The 23,139-nt window shown below is 39.5% G+C and overlaps 1 protein-coding gene across 1 annotated transcript in view; it reads left to right on the top strand.

Moving 5' to 3' along the window:
• The first annotated feature begins 1,254 nt into the window (after positions 1 to 1,254).
• LOC114626054 (acyl-protein thioesterase 1) overlaps positions 1,255 to 23,139 on the top strand; it is a 33,461-nt gene continuing 11,576 nt past the window's right edge. Inside the window, exons 1-5 of the mRNA XM_028773413.1 lie at positions 1,255 to 1,361; positions 1,872 to 1,903; positions 19,200 to 19,265; positions 20,753 to 20,800; positions 22,276 to 22,346. Of these exons, the coding sequence (XP_028629246.1) occupies positions 1,293 to 1,361; positions 1,872 to 1,903; positions 19,200 to 19,265; positions 20,753 to 20,800; positions 22,276 to 22,346 (286 nt within the window). The 5' untranslated portion in view covers positions 1,255 to 1,292. The remainder of the gene's footprint in view (positions 1,362 to 1,871; positions 1,904 to 19,199; positions 19,266 to 20,752; positions 20,801 to 22,275; positions 22,347 to 23,139) is intronic.

The following is a 23,139-nucleotide window of genomic DNA, read 5'->3' as shown; positions in this document are numbered from 1 at the left end:
TTCTTTTGTACAATCACATCATCTGAATAATTATTTTCCTCTTCTAAATTTTATATTTACTTCATTCCCTTACCTGGTGAAGAAAGAAACCATTCAGAACAGAAGAAACAAGATGTAAAACTCCAGAAAAAAAACGCAGAAACTGGAAACTTTGAGATAGGAAAAGACACCCCAACTTGATGTATCCTTGTCCTCGCTAGTGGGATAATGGTAGTGCCTGGAATTCTACATATTTCGTTACAGAGAAAATTACCTAACAGTGATTTGGATCATTTTATGTTCATAATGAGAGCTAAATTTTCTTTTAGAGTCACAAAGAAAAGACCTAACAGTTTGACTTAAATATATAGTGGCATTGCTGGGTGTGGTGGCAAACACACTCAGGAAGTAGAGGCAGGCAGATTTACCTGAGTTCGAGGCCTGTCTGGTCTGCAAGGCAAGTTCCAGGACAGCCAAGGCTACATACACAGAGAAACCTTGTCTCTAAAAAACAAAAGTATATAGTGGCATAAGTCTTGTGAGTTCCATTACTATCGTTTTTTGGTAAATTATCAATTTAACATTTTTGAGAATGTACAAACTTCTTACTATTCAAGGGCAAGACTTAAAACCATTTTGAGTAAGACTCTAAAATCTCTCAGGACCGAGATTGTCCTGTGCAATTTAATTAAGTCTTTGGTTCACCAACTCCTTTCTAGTCTTAAAGACTGTTCTCTAAAAACTTATATTTGGTTTCCTCACTGAATTGTAGACTTCTGAAGGTCATGGCATTTTGGCCTTAGAATTTTGCCATTAACCAGTCCCTAGTTATACACACTATTTACGCAATAAATTCAGCGCTGTGCAGAAGGGTGGCCTTTAGCCTCGTGTTCAAAATGGCTATATCTCAATTAGTACTGCCCTTTAGTTAATAACGCTGACCTGCCTGGGGAAGTGGATTTGGGAGGCAAGCGCGCAGAGGACCACAGCAAGAGCTCGCCCCGCTTAACTGCGGTCCCAGCTACCCGCCGCTGGTCTAGGCCCTGCGCGCGTGGAAGGACGGCGAGAGGTCAGCAGTCACAGCACTATGCTCCGATTCCGAGCGGGAAGGCTCATTGTGACGCGCACGCGCGGCCGAGTCTAGGCGCGAGCTCGGGGCCGAGTGCGCGGAACGGGGCAGGGCGGCGCGGGGGCGCGCACGCCCCTGAGCGCGCGCCCGGAGGGGCGGGCAGGGACTCTCGGCTCACACGCCCTTCGGCTGCCGGGAGCCCGAGCTCCCTTCCGCTTCCGACGCGCTGTCCGCCAGCCGGTGCATGTGCGGCAACAACATGTCCGCCCCGATGCCCGCCGTTGTGCCTGCCGCCCGGAAGGCCACCGCCGCGGTGAGTGGCGGCGGCCGGGCCTGGGGCCCCAGCGAGACCCAGGCCCCCGCGCGTGGATGCGTCCGCGTCGCCCCTCGGGCTCCTCCGGGGTCGGGGCGGGGAATCGGAGCTGGCGGGGCGCCGCCTGCCAGCCTAGCACTCTTCACCCCTACCCCTGTTGCGACGTCCGAGGTCCAGTGCTGAAATAGCCGACCTGCGGCGCGAGTGTCTGTGCTGCAGAGCTCAGGTTAACTTTTGCTTCGGGAAACTTTTGTGATGGAAAAATTCGACTGTGTGTGTGAGGCTTTCGTGACTTGACTTTAGAGAGACAGCTCTCTTTATCCGACTGTGTGAGACCTCTGAGTGCTAAAACGGCACGTTAGCCTAGAGATTAAAAGGAAGGGTTATAGAAATTAATTAGCTTGTGGAATAGTGTTCTGTTGTAAGTTTTTAGGACCTTCATTCGCTTTTGTAACTTAACAAAAGATGGAACAGTCCAGTGTGAGCTTATTTTCTCTTCTTCTCTTTTAGGTTATTTTCCTTCACGGATTGGGAGATACTGGGTAGGTACCATTGTTGGTAACTCTAAGGAGATAGGGTCATGCAGCTACTTACTGGTTGGTCAAAAGGTTGTATGCAGAAGAAAGCAAAATTGTAAGAACAAGTATTTTTCTCAAGCAACTTTTCTGCTTTCAAACGCTCACAGTTCCCCCTTATCTTGAGTTTCTCATCTTTAAGATTGTCTCTGGAACATGTTAAAATTGTTCACTGCTCCTTGGATGTGCATTGGATACCAGAGGAGTGGAATGTTTGCAGAGGCAGTGTGCAATTTCAGGGCAGGTTGAGAAGGACCAGTTGATTTTGTTGTGAGAAATAGCAAGAATATGAAGCATGAGTCGAAGATCAGAGTGCAGATGATCCCTTAAAAGAGAAAAATCAAAGAAGGTGGAAGGCACAACGCAAAAGTTAATTTGGAGGCTTATCAAACAGATTTTGCTTTTGTGGTTCTGGAGGACACACCCAGGGCCTTGTGTGTGCTGTGGGGACACTTCACCAGTCCCTTATCAGACTACACTGCACTAACATTAGCATATGATTTTGTTATTAATTCTTGGGTCTTCTTGTGTTTAATTCAGTGATTATCTGATTGAAACTTGGGTTACATAGGACTATCAAAATTTTAAATTGAAACTGGGGAGATGGGTTAATGGTTAAATGCACAGGCTGCTCTTCCAAAGGACCTGGGTTCAATTCTGAGCACCCACATAGTGGCTTTCCAGCTATCTGTAACTTCAGTCCCAACAGATCCGACCCCTCTTCTGGACTCCACAGGAGCTGCACATATGTGGTACACAGGCATGCAGGGAAACACATGCAGGCAAAACATCTGTATACATAAAATAAATATAAAGATTTAATTTTTAGAAATCTATTTTAAAAAGGTAAATTTTTATAAAGTAGCCAAGACATTAAGTATTTTTTTCAACCACAGCCAAAACAAAACAAAAAACCATGACAGAAATCTCCAGAGATCCATCTGTCCCCGAATACTAAACCTATACTTTAATGATGATATACTCTGAACTCCTGAACTCAGAAAAAGAAGTGCCCTTCCTGAATTGGATCTTCCCTTCCCTTCCCTTCCCTTCCCTTCCCTTCCCTTCCCTTCCCTTCCCTTCCCTTCCCTTTCCTTTTCTTTTCTTATTTTAAAAAATACTTTTATTGCTGGGCGGTGGTGGCACACGCCTGTAATCCCAGCACTTGGGAGGCAGAGTCAGGCGGATTTCTGAGTTTGAGGCCAGCCTGGTCTACAGAGTGAATTCCAGGACAGCCTGGGCTATAAAAAGAAACCCTGTCTCGAAAAACCAAAAAAAAAGAAAAAGAAAAAGAAAAAACCAAAAACTTTTATTTTAAACTTTTTTTTTATTGGATATTTTATTTATTTACGTTTCGTGTGTCATCCCCTTTTCCCATTTCCTCTCCTTAGAAACCTCCTATCCCGTCTTCCCTCCTCCTTTTTGCTTAAAACTGAAGTTCTACGACCTTGAGTTCAATCTCGTGGCCATTATCACTGCTGACTCAGAGAACACAAGCTTGTTGGTGTAATCTTTGAGCATCCTGACCAACAGTAGTCTCCAGAGGTACTTCAGTACACTGGTAGGGAGGTCATTGGCTAGGATGAAGAGAAGGCAGAGAAGTACAGCTCTAGTCCAGGGTGCTGACACACTTCCCCCATGATGGTATCAGGCTTGTGGCAATGCATTCTGGGTTAATTTTTGCAGAATCCAGAAACTTCACAAGGAATTATGGAAATATATTATGTTTAGATTTAACTGATTTGCCATTGGCCTCTTCAAGATGGAAGAGAATATTTTTCAAGGGGGAAAGTAAAAATTCAGAAGAAAATAAGTTGGGAGTATATCTCCTATACAGAACCTCACTGTCAAGAGCCTAAGACTCTCACAGATACCCATTCTATCCCTATCTTCCCACTCTGTATGCCTGCTGCACTCATCTCAGTAAATGCACTTGGTTACTGAGGTGAGGATAGCGGAGATTCCTACACCACTATGCCTCTGTATCCATCGGTGGTATTCCACTGAGTCTGCCCCTCTTCACCCATTTTCTGCTTTCCATCTTATCCATCCTTATTGACGTAACATGGCTTTAAAAACAAAAATAATAAAACAAAACCCGTGGGTCACTGCTGTGTTCCTTTTAAATTGGCTTCCCTTTCACTGCTTTTGTTTTCTTCAATAATTCTTATGGTCATCTGGCATAAAGATGTTCCAAAAATACAGATGTGCTTGCATGGCTGTCCTCTTCATATACTCTTTCAGCGACCCCTCATGGGTTTAAGAATAATGCTAGCAATTTATATACAAGGTACAAACTATTATTAATGTTTAAACAATTTAAAATCCTAAAATTTCCCTTTAATCACTCATGGGATTCCAGCCTCCTACTGCTACCATTTTGATGTGTAACACCATATATGTTTTCATTAGATGTGTTATTCTACATTTGTATATGTGTGTTCATATATTCACAAGAAAAGTCTGGGAATTGAAAAGCAATATAGACTGATATGGATATAGACATATTTTTAAAAGTATATAGATGGCCTTAAATTTGGTGTTCATATTTACACTTGATCACATGCTTTGGACAATCTTTGCTCCATTAATCTTCTTTGGATTTCATTATAGTCACCAGTACTAAGATACATGATAGTCAGTAATTTATTTAATAAACTCCTTTTTGGTGAGGATTTATACTTTTAAAAAGTGTACTTCTAGGATAGTTATGTAAATACAGAGGTTATTTTTTTTTTCTTTTTTTTTAAAGATAGGATATCCTTGCAGGTGTAGAATTCCCTATTTCAGAGATTCTCAACCTGTGGGTCACGGCTCCCTTGGCAAACCTCTATCTCCAAAACATTTTTTCTATCTATCTATCTATCTATCTATCTGAATATATTTTTTTTTTTTTTGGTTTTTTCGAGACAGGGTTTCTCTGTGGAGCTCTGGCTGTCCTGGAACTCACTCTGTAGAGTGAGAAATTTCTGAGTTCGAGGCTAGCCTGGTCTACAGAGTGAGTTCCAGGACAGCCAGGACTACACAGAGAAACCCTATCTCGAAAAACCAAAAAAAAAAAAAAAAAGAAAAGAAAAGAAAAAAAAACAGTAGCAAAGTTACAGTTCTGAAGTAGCAGCAAAAATAATTTTATGGTCTGGAGGGGGTTGTATGTATGCCTTTAAAAATAAATGAATGTTTAAAATGAATGTCTCTAAATTCTCTGCCAGAAATCTGCTTTAGTCTATAATTTTAACAGTAGTGAATTGCAAGTATGTTCCATTTCCAATGTAATCTCTGACTCTGGTAGTAATGGTAATCTAAATTTTGCTAAAACAATATTCTGGGTGTATTTGAGCTACTCTATTTGTGTGGCTGTGACTGTGCTCTGTGCTAACCTGTTTCATTGCTGGGCTTTTCTAATTAATATTAAATCAACTAAAATTGTTTTTTTAAAAAGAAAGAAAGTAAGTGCTTTAACTCACTGAGCCATTTTACCACCCCAGTTATTATTTTATTTTATTATTGTTATTATTTTATTGATATATCCAAGGGTGGCCCAGAATTAACAACTATCTTCCAGCTTCCACCTCTGATAAACCTTGAAATTAACCTTCTAGATCTCACCTGCTCTTTAACTGTTTTCCTTTTAATGGATAATTTCTCTTTCCCTTTCTTTCTCCCTTCTTTTCTACATGCATGGCTTCCTTTGTTTGTTTGAGATTGTCTGTGCTTCCCTGAGCTCAGTGTAGACCAGGCTTGCTCCAAACTTCTGCTCCTCTTCCCTCTGCCTCCTGAAAGCTGTGTTACAGATATTTGCCAGCGTGACATTCAGTCTATGGTGAATGTGCGTGCACATGTGCACATACATGTGGGGGCTGGAGGACAGCTTTAGTGTTGTCCTGTGTTAACCTTTAAAATTTGTTTTTGAGACAGGATTGCGCTTGCCTGGGTTTTGGCTTCGCTTTTGTTTTTTAAAGCTCTATTGATTTATATTGTGCATTAGTGCTTTGTCTGCATTTATGTAGGTGCTTGTGTATGTGTATGCACATGTGTGTTTGTGTGTGTGTGTGTCTGCAAGTGCTCACATGTGTTTCTGATGTTTTCATATGCCAGAAGAGGACATCAGATGTCGTGTAACTGGGCTTATGGATATTTGTCAGCCAATGTGTGTCCACTGAAAACCCAACCCAGGTCCATTGAAAGAACAAGCACAGCAAGTAGTCCTAACCACTGAGCCATCACTCCAGCCCCTGTCTTTTTGTTTGTTTGTTTGTTTTGTTTTTTGTTTTTTAATGGTTTCTGGCAATTGAACTGAAGTCTTCATGCTTGCAAGGAAGATAAGCATTTTACTACCCAGACTATCTCCCAGTCCCATCCCTAGTTCTTAAAAGTAATTTATGTTTCATATTCTATTTGTGCTAAGTGTAATATGGAGTTACTGAAAATGTTGTAGGACTCTATCAATACATCCAGGAAACATGACAAGACTTGTGGGTTAGGCCTGGTAACACAGGCCTTTAATCCTAGGATTTGGGAGACAAAGGCATCTCTTGAGTTTGAGGCGACTGCATAATGAGACTCTGCCTTAAAAAAAAAAAAAAAAGAAGAAGAAGACGAAGCAGAAAGAAAGAAAGAAAAGAAAAGAAAAACAACTATCTACAATACTTGCTTTACTAAATGGACCTTTATGTTTTTGTTGCTTTTTTTGAGACAAAGTCCTTTGGTATCCTGGAACTCCCAGTGTAAACCAGGAGAACCTGGTTTCAAATTGAAGAGATTTGCTTCATAGCGTGCTGGACTTAAAGGCTTGTTCCCCCATGTCTGGCAACCAAAAGGGTTTTAAATGGCAGAACTTCTGGGAAGGTGCTTTTTGTTTTGTTTTGTCTCGTTCATTTATTTTGTTCACTGCTTGGTCTTGTAGACTAAGCAAGGCAAAGCAAGAACAAAACTTTAGTATAAGCAAGTTCTCTATAGACACAGTGTGGCCAGATTCCTCAAACTGAAGAGTGAAAACGTCAAGGAAAAAATCAATTTCAAAATGGTAGAGGCGCCGGGCAGTGGTGGCGCACGCCTTTAATCCCAGCACTTGGGAGGCAGAGGCAGGCAGATTTCTGAGTTTGAGGCCAGCCTGGTCTACAAAGTGAATTCCAGGACAGCCAGGGCTATACAGAGAAACCCTGTCTGGGAAAAAAAAAATGGTAGAGGCTTCTGGAATAAGAGATGAGTTACTCTTTTCATGTTTCAGTTGCTTCTATAAAAACTCAGAAGTATCCAAATGTGAAAACACCACACAGACTATCACTAAAGAAATAGTAACTTGGTTAATTTAATGAATATGTGGTGAAACTCAGAGCTAAACAGTCTAACAGGTAGTAATTTAGTGTTTAAAATTCTTTAACTGAAGTCATCTGGCATCTCATATTTATAACTTGTGTTAAATGAAAGTGAATATTGAGGAAATCGTGTTCTTATTGCATGAAATCGGTTTTCTTCCTCTTAACGTAAATAGCTTTTGTAATTTGAAAATGTTAAAATTGTGTGACAAAAAAATTCAGAATATATTTTAAAAGGGAGTGAAATGTGTTGAAGTTCCACAATCCCAGATATCTCCTATTTTTATAGCAGTTAAAAACTTACCTTGAAATATTTCCAGACTTATAAAAGTTTCAAGAATAATGCAGATCCCTGAATATACTTTGTCTAGATTTCCTAATGTCTTCCTTTACTGACATACATATGCCATACCTGTAAGAGTAAGTTGCAAATATGATAGTGACAGTTGTATGTCTCATATGCCATATAACTCTTATATATAAGGTGAAGGCTTTTTCTGTATAAGGACATCTTATATAACCGTGGAGCAGTTAACCATTTCAGGGTGTTTAATAGTATCTAATGTAGCATGTGCACAGATGTTGCCAGTTTCCCTCAGCAGTGTAATCCAATTCATTGTCACACATGGATTTAGTTGGCAGGTCTATGTGACAGAATGTTTCTGTTTTTGAAAAGAGTACTGTTTATCCTATAATTCTAGTTGGTTTTGTTGGTTCTGTTGTTGTTTTGACACAGAGTCTCTCTACATAGCCCTGGCTGTTCTGGATTTCACTTTGTAGATCAGGCTGGCCTCAAACTTAGAGAGATCCACTTGCCTCTACTTCCCAAGTGATGAGATTAAAGATGTGGCCACTGTACCTGTCCCTGTCCCATTATTCTTAACAGGTCACTTGTTAAGGTGGCCTTTCCCATATTTCCTTACTCCATTTATTTTCTCTTTTTAATTTAAAAGCAAGTCATGGCCTTGGGTGGTGACGCATTGGTTGCAGGATTGCAGTGCCTTGGTAGCAGCTTGGGTTATCCACAAAACTCCATTAAAATAAAACCAAGAGCCTAGGATCTGTGTGGTGATACTTAGTATACTTTAAGACTATGAAGGTGGTTCTTCACCAGACTCTCACTAAGTATTTTTAGCAGTTAGCTAAATAGTTAGCAGTTAGACTAATTTAGAACATATGACATAAGGAGTTTGAAAAATTTGAGGTCAGTCTAGAGTATATGAGATTTATCACAAAGAACAAAAAAAATTAGAGAAAAATAAAAAGATAGCTGGACCTGATAGCACATAACTTTAATCCCAGGACTGGGAGGTATGGACAGATGGAACTCTGAAGAAGATATTTGGCATTAGAAGATACTCTTTTCCTCATCACAGTCTTAGTTTATAGGTAACCCCTAAGGGTTTCTGTACCAATTTCCTCTGGCCTCCTGGTTTCTCATGTTTGCTTCTTTTGGTATAGTTGCAGAGTAGTCTAGTCTCACGCTTTGATGACATTCCACAGGTCTAGCTTTCTTTCCACTCTCAAGAGTCCAACCTCTGTTAAGTCATTTTGCCTTTGGCCAGTTAGGTGGACGGGACTTTTGATGCGTTGAGAATTTAGATAGGATTAGGGATATTCCTTGCACAGATCTAGGCAGAATCATTGTTGATATTACTGAATAGGGAACACAAAGTATGCTTTACTTTGCAGTCTCTTCTAAAAGATAAGCAGATTGGAGTAAATGTGTAGGATTTATTCAGTTTCCCCTAGACTCTGACATGTTAGCTGGTTGTGATGATGTCCACCATAGTACACCCTAGGACACAGAGGCTGAAGCAGGTTTGGAAATTCCATTCCAGCTTAGACTGTTCATAGCTGAAAACAGCCTGACCACAGAGCAGGACCTCTTATTTTTAGTTTATGTGAAGAATATTCTGCCTGCATGTATGTGTGTGTACTATGTATGTGCCTGTTAGATCCCCTAGAACTGGGATTACATTGGCTGTGAGCTACCATATTGGTGCTGGGAATCTGACTGTGGTCTTCTGAAAGAGCAGAAGTACTCTTAACCATTGAGTCATCTCTCCAGCCTGGCTAGACAATTTCAAACAAAAAAACAAATTCCAAACCAGACAATGCCCTAGAAACTTGCATTATGTAAGTTTGCTATTTCTCTCTCTCTCTCTCTCTCTCTCTCTCTCTCTCTCTCTCTCTCTCTCTCTCTTTCTTTCTTTTTCTCTTTCCTTCCCTCCTTCCCCTCCCTCCTCCTCCCTCTCTTTTTCTCTCTCTCAATATTCATTTGGGAATGCTTGTCTGTGCATGGAGGTCATAGTCTGACTAGATTTTGTTTGTGGCTAATGTTGGTTTGTTCTTAAAGCTTTTAAAGTTCTTACATCTGTGAAAGGTAATGATACAAATTCACATAGACAAGGCTGGCCTTGAAATTCAGATATCCCCTGCCTCTGCTTCTGAAGTGCTATGATTAAAGGCACTTTAAATAAAGGCCACCATTTTAAACTCCTTTTCTTTTTCTTTTCTTTTTTTTTTTCCCGAGTTTTTCAAGACAGTTTCTCTGTGTAGCCTTGGCTATCCTGGAACTGGTTCTGTAGACCTGGCTGGCCTCAAACTCACAGAGATCCACCTGTTTCTGAGTGCTGAGAACAAAGGCATGCACCACTACAGCCCAGCTCCTTTTGTTTTTCTTACATTAAGAATTTTTATCATTTTGTGAGTGGGACAGAGGTTGAGAGACAGTGACCCAAATACATTTAACTGTGGCTTACTGCTTACTGCTGTTATTGAGATATAATCCACATACCATAAAATTTGCACCTTTAAAGTAGAGGATTGGGTGATTTTTTTATTTGTTTGCAAAGTAAGTTGCAAAGATCATCATCTTAAGTGCAGAATATTTCCAACATCCCACAAAAGACAGTCTATTTATTCCTCTCTCAAGCGTTACGTACTCGTTTGTTCATTTCCTATAGTTTTGATTATTTGGAATGTTTTATATAAATGGAACCCACTCGTATTGTCTTTGGCATTGAGCTTCCTTGGCATGTTTTTCAGGATTATTTATGTTGTGACATAGATGATTATTGCATTTTCCTTTGGGGCTGGCATACATATGCTCCAGTGTTATGATACTGATGCCCATGTGCACACATGGGCCAGAGCAGGACAGTCATCCTCTCTTACACTCCTCCTTATTGACTACGAAAGTTTCTCTCTCTGAACTAGAAGCTCATTGTTTTGCCTAGACGGGGTGGCAGGCTCTTAGAATCTGTCTCCATCTTCCAAGGTTGGGACTATAGACATGTGCAGCCATTCTGTGCTTTCTACATGGGTACTAGGATTCAAATTCAGAACTTCACACTGTAGAGCAAGTGTGTTATGCCCTGAACTGTCCTTGCAACCCTGGGTATTACACTCTTTTATTACCAAATAATCCATTGCATGGCTATGCAGTTCTAGAACTAATGAATATTTGGGTTATTTCTACCTTTCAGCCTCTATGAATGATGCTACTCTGAACATTCATGTGCAGGCTTTTGCATGGACATAAGTGTTTAGTTCTCTATATTGTTTGCTGTGGTAGAAGTGATGGCTCAGTATTCTACCCTTTGAAGAACTCCCAAGGTATTTTCTTTTCTTTTCTTTCTTCTTTTTTCTTTTTTTTCTTTTTTTTTCTTTTTTTTTCTTTTTTTTATTTTTCAAGACAGGGTTTCTCTGTGTAGTCCTGGCTGTCCTGGAACTCACTCTGTAGACCAGGCTGGCCTCAAACTCAGAAATCCGTCTGCCTCTGCTTCCCAAGTGCTGGGATTAAAGGTGTGCGCCACTACCGCCCGACAAGGTATTTTCACAGGGATTGTGCCATTTTACATTTCATTTGAGGGGAAAGGGGACACATGTGTACATGGAGACCAGAGTCAATCTGTTGTATCATTCCTTGGAACCCACCAAATTTTGTTTTTCTGACACAAGGTTTCTCATTGGCCTGCCTGGAGCCTATCAAGTAGGCTATATTGGCTAGTCAGTGAGTCCCAGAATCCTACTTTCTTTACCTGAGAGTATCAGAATACTGTTTGTTTGTTTGTTTGTTTTGGTTTTGGTTTTGGTTTTGGTTTTGGTTTTTAGAGACAGAGTTTCTCTGTGTAGTCCTGTCTGTCCTGGCTGGCCTCGAACTCAGAAATTCACCTTCCTCTGCCTCCCAAGTGCTGGGATTAAAGGCATGTGCCACCACCACCTGGCCTGTTGTTATTTTTTTTTAATGTGTATTCTGGGTATTTAATTCAGGTCCCATGCTTAGAAGGCAAGCATTTCACTACCAGAAAGAACTCTTTCTACACACCCAGGTTTGCATTCAGCAGTGAGATGGTTCTGATTTCTCTTCCTTCTCATTGATACTGTTATTCTCTCCTCCTGTTCTTCCTCCCGGTCTCCATCCAGCCTGGTTTGTATAGTGCTGGAGTTCACGGCTTCATGCAGGCTACAAATCACTCTGCCAAATCGTGCTATATTCCCGGTCCCATGACTCCAGTTTTTTTATTCATCATTGAATATGAATAAATGTAGAAGCCGCAGAAGGTCAGAAGAAGTGTAAAAGCCTGCAAGCATAGACCATTTGATATGGAAAAAAAGATTTTGTATATTAAAAAGCATTGTAAAAATAGTAGGTTTTTGGGTCTTTATCTTATTTTCCTAGTTGCTATACATTTAAGTCCCTACTTCTCAATAAAATGAGATTACAGGGAGGTGAGGCTGTCTGGCATTCTAGTTAGTCATATTAAATCAAGCTTTATTATGTAGTGAGTTTTCTCCTTATGAGACTGTCTTGCTGCCTCTTCTAAAATTACTTTTAATTCACTGTATATGTCAGTTGACCCCACACTCAACAGTTTTCATGCCCTAGCCATCCAATTGCTGGGGATCATCATATGTGTGTGACCAGCCAGGCTTGTAGTAATACTGTGAGGAAGATAATTGAACCTGTGTTCCACTTGGACTCTTAATAATTAGTGGACAATTGTTTTATAAATGTGGTTTTGGTGATTGTCCATTCCCAGAGCTCTAATTAACTGAAGTCTGATCATGGTTTTATGTCTTATTTAGTTATCCCCGAGGTCATTAGCACAATCCCTAAACAGAGAATACATTAATGAGTTGAAAAAGAAACAGAAACAGCATTGGCAGCGAGCAAGGTGTGTGTGTGTGTGTGTGTGTGTGTGTGTGTGTGTGTGGTTTAAATTTTATGTAATTACAGTGTTTTGTTTTTGTTTTTTTTGTGTTTGAAACAACGTGTAGCCCAGGTTGGCTGTAAATTCAGTAACCTTTGACTTAGCTTGAGTGCTTGAGAGTACCCAGAAGGTTTTGTATTTTATTTTGTTTTACATTTATTTTATGTGTATGAGTGTTTTATCAACATATATGTGCATGCCTAGATCCTGTGGAGAACAGAAGAGAGTGTCTGATTCCTTGGAACTGAAGTTAAGAACAGTCTTGAAACCACCATGTCAGTGCTAGGAACAAAGCCCAGACTTCTGTAAAAGCAAACAAGTACTGTGTCTCCAGCCCTACATTATGTATTTTAAATACGGATTTGGTCACATGTCTTAAAAGGCCTCTCAGGGTAATGCTCAGAGGCAAGGACTACCTTGATTGCTTGATAATTTCTGGTTTGGTCTGGTGATCTAGAATTGCAGGCATATATCAACACTGTAGAAAGTTTCTTAATGTGCACGTTGTGACACATACCTGTGTAAGCCCAGTACTCAGAAAGTTGAAGCAGGAAGATGGCCATGAGCTTGAACCCAGCCTGAGCTACTTAGAGAATACTAAGCTATCCAGTTACAAAGTAAGACCATGTCTCAGCAAACAAATAGCAAACTTCCTACTTTGTCCTTTTGCCATCCTAGTGGATATAAAGTGGAACCTCACTATCTGTTTCCATATATGTAGGTTTTAAGACAAAGTTTGACTGTGTAGCACAGGCTACCCTTGAACTCTATCTCCTCCTGCCTCAGTCTCCTGGAATGATAACCCTAAGGTTGATTTTGACTTATTATTTCCTTAATGACTAATGATGATGAATATCTGTTCTTATATTTAGTGACAATTTGTATGTTTTCTTTGTATAATGTCCTTTGCTCATTTGTAAATTGGGTGCCAATTTTCTTTGTTAGAGGTGTTATGTATGTATTATGAATGGCTACTGTCTTCTAAGGGTTTCATTGTTGTGAAGAAGCACCAAGACCAAGGAAATTTTTAGAAAGGAAAACATTTATTTCGGGCTAGCTTACAGTTTCAGAAGTTTAGTCCATTATCATCATGGCAGGAAGCATGACAGTGTGCAGGCAGACTTGGTGCTAGAGAAGCTGAGAGTTCTGCATTTTGATCTAAAGGTAACTAGTAGGAGACTGGATTCCACACTGAGTGGCGTTTAAGCACAGGCAGTCTCACAGCCTGCCCACAGTGGCACACTTCCTCCAACAAGGCGATACCTCCTAATAGTGCTACTCCCTATGAGCCAACTGAATCTATGGGGGCCAAACGTATTCAAACCACCACAGGTACTATTAAATATATGATTTACACATACATTTTTCTTCTTTAGATTGTCTATACTTTCTTCATAGTGTCCTTGAAGCACAAGTTTTAAATTTTGTTGATTTTACTTTATTTTTTCATAGTCATTTGGTAAGTTCTAGATTTGTTTGCTATATTTAATAATTTAATAGTTTAATTTGGGCCAACTACATTGGTTTAAAAGACTTTTTTGAACTGGCTTATTATGGTAATTTTTCGTTGACAGCAGTTGTGGTTGTGCATTTCTGGATTCTTAGTTGATTTATAGATCTATCCTTGCCCTGACATTACACTCTTTCTTACTATTATATTTGTTATAACTTTATGAATTAGAAAATGTTAGCCTTCCTACTTTGTCCTTTTGCACGATTTTCTGGTTCTCTTGTTCCCCTGTGAATTTTAGAATTGGGATCAATTTCTGCAAAGTCATCTGGTTAAGGCTTTGTTTACTGTAGATCGAGTTAGGGAGTCCTGCCAGTTAAACACAATGTCAAGTCTATAAGCATGGGGATTTGATTCCATTTCTATAGCTCTTTGTTTAAACATGTTTAATAGTTTTCCAAGTAAATCTTAATATAGATAAATGCACACACACACACACACACACACATTTTTAACCACTTGACAGGCAGTGGGACCTGGGAGAATGGAGCCAATAAATGGAATGCACTAAAGTCTCATGCAATAGTCAACTTTATTCAGAGCATCAGACAATTTATACTCTGAGGGTTAAGGAGGGTCACATGAGTAAAGTATCCAATCACAAAGACAAGCACCACATGGCAGACAAACCACACATGGCAGAACATGTTCTTCTTTAGAGGCATATAAACAAATAACAATAACCAGTTGTAGTGAGTAATCTGAAGAAAATTTATTCCTATTCTCTACACCTGGGAGGATCATGAAAGCACATTACAAGAACAACTCCTTGTTACAGGTATCTGGGTATACTGGCACATGCTTATAATTCCAGTACTTGGGAAGCTAAAGAGGACCATTACAGTAAGACTGAGGCCAGCCTTAGAAACCTAGTAAGATTAACAACAGAATTGGGTTTGTTGTTTATTTCTGGGTGGAAAGAGTATGAAATTTGAGGGAGGGTTGTGGGGGAGGATTTTGTCTTCTATTTTAAACATCAATTTATATGTTTAAAACCTTCATACAGTTTATTTTTCTTTGAAACCTTCATACAGTTTATTTTTATCATATGTCTTTCCCCTTTCTCCCAACTCCTCCCAGATAATCCTCTTCCCTACGCATTCAACTTCATGCTCTTTCTCTTAAAAAGTAAAAACAAAAAGTACAGAGTCCAATTTGTGTTGGCCAACTATTCCTGAACATGGAATCTGCTAGAATGTGGTTCACATACCCAGTATCATTGGTTAAAGAGAACTGATTTTTTTCTCTCCTAGGAGCTATCAATTGTGAATAGCTTCTTGGCTAGGAGTGGGACTTGGTGCCTACTTTCCTCTGTGCTACAATTGTGTCTGACTTGAACTAGTCTCTGAGTTCTATGTGCATCTGTCCTGTTGTGTCTTGAAATGCTGTTTCCTTGAAGTCATTCATCGCCTCTATTACAGTCTTCCCATCTCCTCTTCTGCATAAATCCCTGAGCTTTGAGGAGAGGGGGTTTTACAAATGATATAGTCCATTCCAGGCTAAGCACTCCAAAGTATTTCGCTTTGCACAGTATCAAGTTGTGACTATTTGTGTTAATTACCTTCTGGAGCAAGAAGGTGGTTTTCTGATGGTGATTGAGCAATACACTGAATTATGAGTATAGCAATGTGGAGTTTGAATGAGAATGCTCCTCACAGCTCATATATTTGAATGTTCGTTCCAGTAGGTGGAATATTTAGGAAAGATTAGGAGGTTTTAACATTTCAAACACCCATGCTAGGTCCAGTTTGTCTATCAGGTCCTGCCTGTCTGTCTGTCTCTGTCTCTGTCCCTCCCTCCCTCCCTCCCTCCCGCTGTTTGTTTATCCGTCTGCTATGTACATGTGGATTAGATGTACGCTCTCAGCTTGTGTCCTAGTACCATGCCTGCCTGCCTGCTGCCATGTTCTCTGCCATAATCGTCATGGACTTTAACTCTCAGGAACCTTGAATCCCCAGTTAAGAAGTATATAATTTGCTTTTTTATGTTACAAGGTGTTAGAATTAAGAACGTATCTTGAATATCAAAGGGTATTGGAGTTGGGACTTTGGACTTTTAAAGGATTATGGAGATGTGAAGTTGGACTGAGTCATTTTGCATTATGATATGTTCTCAAGCCTATGGCCACCAAAGAGTGGAATGTGGTGGTTTGAATGAGATTGTCCCCTCATATAGGCTCATATATTTGAATGTTTTGGTTTCAACTGTTTAGGAAAGATTAGGGAGTATGTCACTGAGGGTGGGCTTGGAGGTTTCAAAAGCCTATGCCAGGTCTAGTTCCAGTTTCTGAGCCTTTTGCTTGTGGGTCAGATGTAACCTCTCAGCTACCATGTATCTCTCATCTCTCAATGCCATGCCTTCTGCTACACTCCCCAGCATAATGGAAATAACTAAGTCTCTGAAAATACAAGCAAATGCCAATTAAATGCCTTTTTATGCATTACCTTGTTTGTGGTATCTCTTCACAGCAACAGAACAGTGACAAAGCAAACAGTATGTCATTAGGAGTTGTTTTATTGTGATATTCATTTACTAGACTGATGAGTCTTTACCCAAGGCCTCATTAACAGTATCAGTTATGGGTTCTATCTTTTGGAGTAGACCTTACATCCAATTTTTAAGAAGTGGTTGGTTACTCCCCTAACATTCATGATATTATTACACCAGTGAGTAGGCAGGTTGCTATTTCTGATAGCGGATCTCATAGCTGGGTGAGATTGATGATTACTTTTTTTTTCCTCCAGTAGTGTGTATAGAGCCTTCTATCACTATGACCATTAACCACTAGGAGTGAAGCTTCCAACTGGGCACCAGCTTGATTTCTTCATGTTTGATGATATAAGTATGTTGTGTCTTCAACAATAGGGCCTTAACCATCAGATTGTAGGGGTATCCAATAGCATTGCCAATGACCTTTAATGTTTGGTAGTGGGGATGGGGCAGCCTATGGGACCCTTTGGCCTACAACGCAAATCAAAGAGATATGACCCATTTTTGTTACTAGAGGTTTTCTTTGGTACTATACAATGACTAGTTGGGGTGTTTCCCCCCTCCATTATATGGTGAATCAATTTAAATTCCTTTTTTATATGTACATGCTTTAGGAAGCATCTATAGCAGGTCTTCATATGGCTTTCAAAAGCTGTTAATGTTAGTTGTCCCTCTGCATAGTCCCTCTCCCCTACCTTACCATCCCCACCCCACTTAATCCTCCTGTTCTAATTTGCTTTTACCCCTTTATAACTCTATATTTTATATCCCCTTCCTTGGAAGACACCCCACCACCACCTCTTGGTATTCTAAATGACATACACATATCTGAAGCATAAAAACAAACATCCCTATATAAAAGAAAATGGTGATATTTGTTTTGCTGGGTCTCAGTTACCTCCTGCAGGTTGATTGTTTCCAGCTCTTTCCATTTACCTAAAAATTCTATGCTATCATGTTTATCAGCTGATTTGTAAAATGTACCATTGTATAAATGTACCATATTTTCCTTTAAATTCATGTGTTGATGGACATCCAGGTTGCTTCCTGTTTCAGGCTATTAGGACTAGAGCTGCAGTGAATATGTATGAGCTAGTGTCTTTGTAGAAGGATGTAGAGTCCTTTGGGTATGTGCCCAACAGTGGTATAGCTGGATCTTGACATAGATTCAGCTTCTTGAGGCACTCCCACTTACAATAAATGCTCCCTTCCCCCACATCCTCACCAACATGTACTGTCCTTTGCTTTTTTTATTAATCTTGGACATTCTGAGTTGCACTAAGATGAAATCTGAAAATAATTCTGTATTTTCCTGATGTCTTTAAATGATTCTTAGTCATTAATATTTTATCTTTTCATAAATAGTTTTACATCCTATTTTAAATGATGATATCTCCTTGATGTTCCAGTATTTTGGAGTTTTGTTTTTACTTCTTTTATATTTTATTACTACCCCTCTTTCAGATGTATGATTGATAAGTTTTTTTTCTATTATGTAGGTTTGTCTCTTTGCTTAAATGATGGTGTCCTTTGTTGTACAGAAACTTTTTATTTTCATGAGGTCTCATTTATTGTTAGTCTGAAAGTCCTTTCCTGTGCTAATGAGTTCCATATTTTCTCTTTCATTAATTCAATATATCAAATCTTAGGTTGATATCGTTGATCTACCTGGAGTTAAATTTTGTGTAGAATGAGACATGAGGCTTGAGTTTCCTTCTTCTGTATGTAGCTATCCATCTGATCAGTACCATTTGTGGAGATGCTGTCTTTGATCCAATGTGCATGGTTGGCCTGTCGAGAATCAGGTTGCTGAAGGAGTGCAGGCTTTTATCTGAGTTTTTCATTCTTTTCTACTTATCAGTGTGTCCATTTTTATGCCAGTGCCATGTGGTTATTACTAGAGCTCTGTAGAAGTCAGGGATGGTGACATTTCCAGCACTGTTTTTATTGCTCAAATTGTTTTAGCTACCACAGGTCATCTTTATTTCCATATGCATCTTGAGATAATAATTTTCAACTTCTGTGAAGAATTGTATTTGGATTTTGATGGGAATTATATTTAATCTGGATGCTGCTTTTGGTAGGATGTCTATTTCACAGTATTAATCCTACTGACTCATGAGCTTGGGGGGTTATTCTATATTCTAGTGTCTTCCATTCCATAGATAGACATCTATTTATCTGTCTTAGAATAACTATATTTTGAATATATATATTTTTAAAAATATATATGTTATTTGTATACATGTATATATGTAAATTATGTATGTAGTATGAATGTATGTATGTAATCTGAGGCTGTTGTGAAAGGTATTCTTTGTCTTGTTTGTTTTTTTTCTCAATATGTCATTTGTATATAGGCAGGCTATAGATTTTAGTGTTAATTTTGTATTCTGTTACATTGCTAAAAGCTTACCAGCTGTAGAATTTTCCTGGTGTTTTTAAAGGCCTTTTATGTATCAAATCATATTATCTAACAGCAGTGTCTGTTGACAGAACTCATGAGAGACCATCTTCCTTTATGTAGGCAAATATTAGAGAATGGCCCTTGCTTCCAGGTCTGCAGTGTACTCAGTAGCACATTCTCCGTATGCTCAAGGTAATAGATGGAGCTGACGTCTGTTCTCATAAAAGTTTTAAGTACTGTTCTATACCAGTTTACTAGAATGTAAAACAGTAGTTAATAGCATGCTTTTAATGATTTTAAAATTATTAAATTTTCTGCCCAGGCACGGATGGGCAGAAGCCTTTGCAGATATCAAAAGTTCCCACATCAAATACATCTGTCCACATGCGTGAGTATTTCTAATAATTTTGGTTTTCTTTCTTCCTTCAGAATCTAAACAAAATTGTGATAGCTTTGCTTTTCCAGGAAAATATTTGAATATAGTTGTTTCCCTTTAAAATAAAAGATGAGTACCATTCCTTAAAACTAAAATATTCTCTTGGTTAAACTGGAGGCTTGCTTTTTTGAAATTTAAGATATTCTTCTAGAGGTGAAGTGAACTTAAACCCAGAACAATTCTTTTAGATATGTAAGTGCCTGTGAAGTTCCAGGGGTATCCAGCCAGGGTTATCTGTAAATAGGGTTTACTTGCTAGATTGGTGAGAAATCTTTATTAAATTGAAGACACTCAGCTTTTATTAATTAGAGGCAGTGTAATGTGCTGTTATAGATAGGGTTTTAGTACCTGGTTCTGAAATGTTTGCTGGTTCAGTAAGAAGCTAGCAAGTTTTGAGCAAACTCAGAAAATTGGCTAGTTTGAGGTGAAAGGTTACTAAGTGCAGCCATGGACTCTAGAATTGCCGGAACAATGCCGGTGAGCTTGTGCTCACTCCTGAGAAATGACAGCAGCACAACTGAGAAGAATATGCAGAGAGGAGTGAAACTTGAGGGCTTCCTTGCCCTCCAGCAGAGGCTCTGATATACCTCTGTAGGCTGCAGCTGAATGCTTTAGCAGCGTGGCTAGCCCAAACAAGGGACAGAATTCTTGACTATATTTGCCCCTAAATTGAATTGATTGCTCTAAGGCTGTTTCTTTCTTTCTTTTTTTTTTTTTTTTTCCACGAGGGGAAGTTTATTAAGAGAGAGGGAGAGCGAGAGGAGAGAGAGAGAGGCCGACCATGACCACGTGGAGAGAGGGGGAAGGGAAGGGGGAGAGGGGAGAGGGGACCACGAACCTGCAGGCTCGAGGTCAAGGGACCAAGAGAGAGAGAACAAGCTGTAAGGCTGTTTCTTAATCTGGGGAAGTTTGTTTTCATTTAATTGGTTTTGTTGTATGAATCAGGAGGACAGTGGCATTGGTAATTAAAAGTATATTCACGTTCCTTTCCTCTTGTACCAGGCTTTTTTGATAACTCAGCCTATTTTTCATTCCAGTCTTGAGTTGAACATAATGGTCACTTGGATAGAGCTTATATTTATTTATAAGTCTCTTAATCAAGCAGGCATATAGCTAAGGAATAAGCAAAATATAATCCAGGCATGTGTGAATTAATGGTACAGTAGCTAGGCAATAAAATGCTCTTACCAGAGTCTCAATTGTTTGTATTTCCTATTGTCTCAGTTCCTAGAAATTACAGGTATATAAGGCTGTTGAGACAAAAAGTGCTTGATATGAGCCAAGTTTATTCCTTGGCAGCGGTGCTCTGTTTTCAGAAAGTAGCTGCAGACAAAGGGAACAGAGCTGGGAAGGGGAAAGTGTGAACTGCATCCCATGTTAAAGTCAGCGTGAAACAAGGCTGTTAGCGTGATGTGCTGTCTGTTTTCTTTCCCAAATAGGCCTGTCATGCCAGTCACATTAAATATGAATATGGCTATGCCTTCTTGGTAAGTAAGAGTTTGTTTGCTCACTAAGGACCTGGTAGCCTTTGCAGGAGGGCTCTTGTGTGCATCCTTTTATTTAGATATTTTTAAACTATAAGAGAATGTTTAAGCTTAACCTTTACTCCAGTATTCATACTTTATTATCATGAGTTACCTTAAGAAAAGGGTAGAAAAGCCAATTTCTGGAAGTATTGAAGAGAAATCTATCCTACTGTTTGGTGTTTGTTGGGCTCATTTATCAAACATTTGATTTATGAGATGCACATTGATTACACCACGGCCTCTTTATTCTGCCAACTCGTCTTTCTGTCTGTCTGGTTGGACGTTAAGGTCATTGCACTTGTTCTCTCAAGGTGCCTATCTTGCCCTTCACAGCCGCAAAGCAGAGTTAGTGAGGCTCCTCTGTGCTATTTCTGGATTTCTTCCCACTGCTGAGACCCTAGATTTGTCAAACAGTAATCTTTGGATCTTGACACTTTGATTTTCAGTTGAGCTCCTCCTGTTTTGTTTTTTGGGTGCATTTCCAACTTGACTGGGTTGGTTTTCCTTTGCTTCTTCTCCAGGAATATTTTTCCTTCCCTCAGATTTAATTATGCAGTCATTTCTTTAGTGCTGTCAAGTGGAGCTGTTCCAACTCTGAAGTCATTTAATTCAGCCCTGACAAGTAAACGTAGTAGTTGGGCTGGTTTGCACTGTGTATTGTGAGACTTCACCAGGACCTGCAGCCCATGTCTTCTCGACTCTATGTTTCCTACTCACTCTGTACTCTTGCTTGGCTGCTTTGTTTCTTTAATTACTTGATATCCTTACGAGTCCCTACTCCCCTTGACTTTGGGTTCTTTCAGCTACTCTTTCTGGCAAGATTTCCATCTACAAACTAAAAGTTGTATCCATTGTTCCTGGAGACCATCATGTCAGCAGAGAAGCACAAAGGGCCAAAGGATGGCTTCCCTGACTTCTGACTTGAGGTGGCACTATAATGAAAAGTTATGGAGACTATGAACAGAGGTCATTATAAGTAGCTGTTGATAGTACATACAAGAATGACGTGCTCCACATAAATGTCCTGTTGCATTGACCTACACTAGAAGGAAATGACTAAAATTTACTACAGATTTTTTAGCCTTGTTAGCTGAAGTCCTTACTTGAAGTCCTTAAGTACTTTCTAGGTTGTTATGATGTTGCAAGTGTGGGACATTGACTTTTTAACATTAGAATTGTGTCCACTTGGAGTAAAAGGAACATACAGAATGTCATCTTCATATATTTCAGTTAATTGTACCCAGCACATTTTAAACTGAGCCTCATTTCTCCAGAGTGCTCTACTATTTGTACTTTCTCTATAGACTAACTGATGTCAGTAAACACATCTGCCAGGTTTGGGCTTTTAGAACCAAATAGTCCCTTTTCCTTGGCCTTCTTTTTTTCTGTTTTTTTTTTAAATATTTTTTTTATTGATTATTATGCTTGTATTCTAGGTTTGATATCATTGGACTTTCACCAGATTCCCAGGAGGATGAATCTGGAATTAAACAGGCGGCAGAAACTGGTGAGTACCAAAAGTGTTTTTATAAAGGCAAAAAATTCATAAGTATTTTAGTAGATCTGGTAATTAAATTTTGATTAAATGCTTGATTAAATGTGACCTAGTTATGTGTTTTCAGAAGCTAATCTCTCTGTCCCTTACCTTTATTTCCCATCTTCCCTCCTTTCCTATGCCATGCTGGGGACTAACCTAGGATCTCACAAATACTATCCAAGCATTCTACCATTGAACCATATCCCCCAGCCCACTGTCTCCATTCTGATTACTCTCTCCTTTGCTACCACTTCTACATCCTCTCTTCCCCTCCCTCCTTCCCTCTCTCCCTCCCTCCTTCCCTCTCCCCCATCACCTCCCCATTCCTCCCCACCCCCCATCTCTCTCTGGTTTTTCGGTGTAGCCCTGACTGTCATGAAACTCACTATGTAGATCAGGCTGCCCCCAGAACTCAGAAATCCACCTGCCCCTGCCTCCTCAGTGCAGAGACTAAAGGTGTGTGCCGCCACCACCACATATACTTTCGTTATCTATAGTCTCTGGTACTCATCAAACTTGAGCTCTGTTGTATAGAGACTTCGTTTTGATTGATGTAAGCAAAGCTGAACATGTTGGTACCCATCTATAATCCCAACTTGTGGAACACTGAGGCAAGAGAATTGTAAGAGATAGCCACATCTGTCTCTTTGAGACAGAGATTGCACAGCAAACTCTGTCTCAAACAAAAATACATAGGCAATGAAGAAAATAGTACTTAAATAGTTGTATGTAGTCATTAAAGAGACTTGAAGTAATGATGACA

Source organism: Grammomys surdaster, unplaced genomic scaffold (genome assembly GCF_004785775.1).
Source record: "Grammomys surdaster isolate TR1022 unplaced genomic scaffold, NIH_TR_1.0 226, whole genome shotgun sequence".
NCBI classification, from domain to species: domain Eukaryota; kingdom Metazoa; phylum Chordata; class Mammalia; order Rodentia; family Muridae; genus Grammomys; species Grammomys surdaster.
This window is presented reverse-complemented; position numbering and strand designations above follow the sequence as displayed.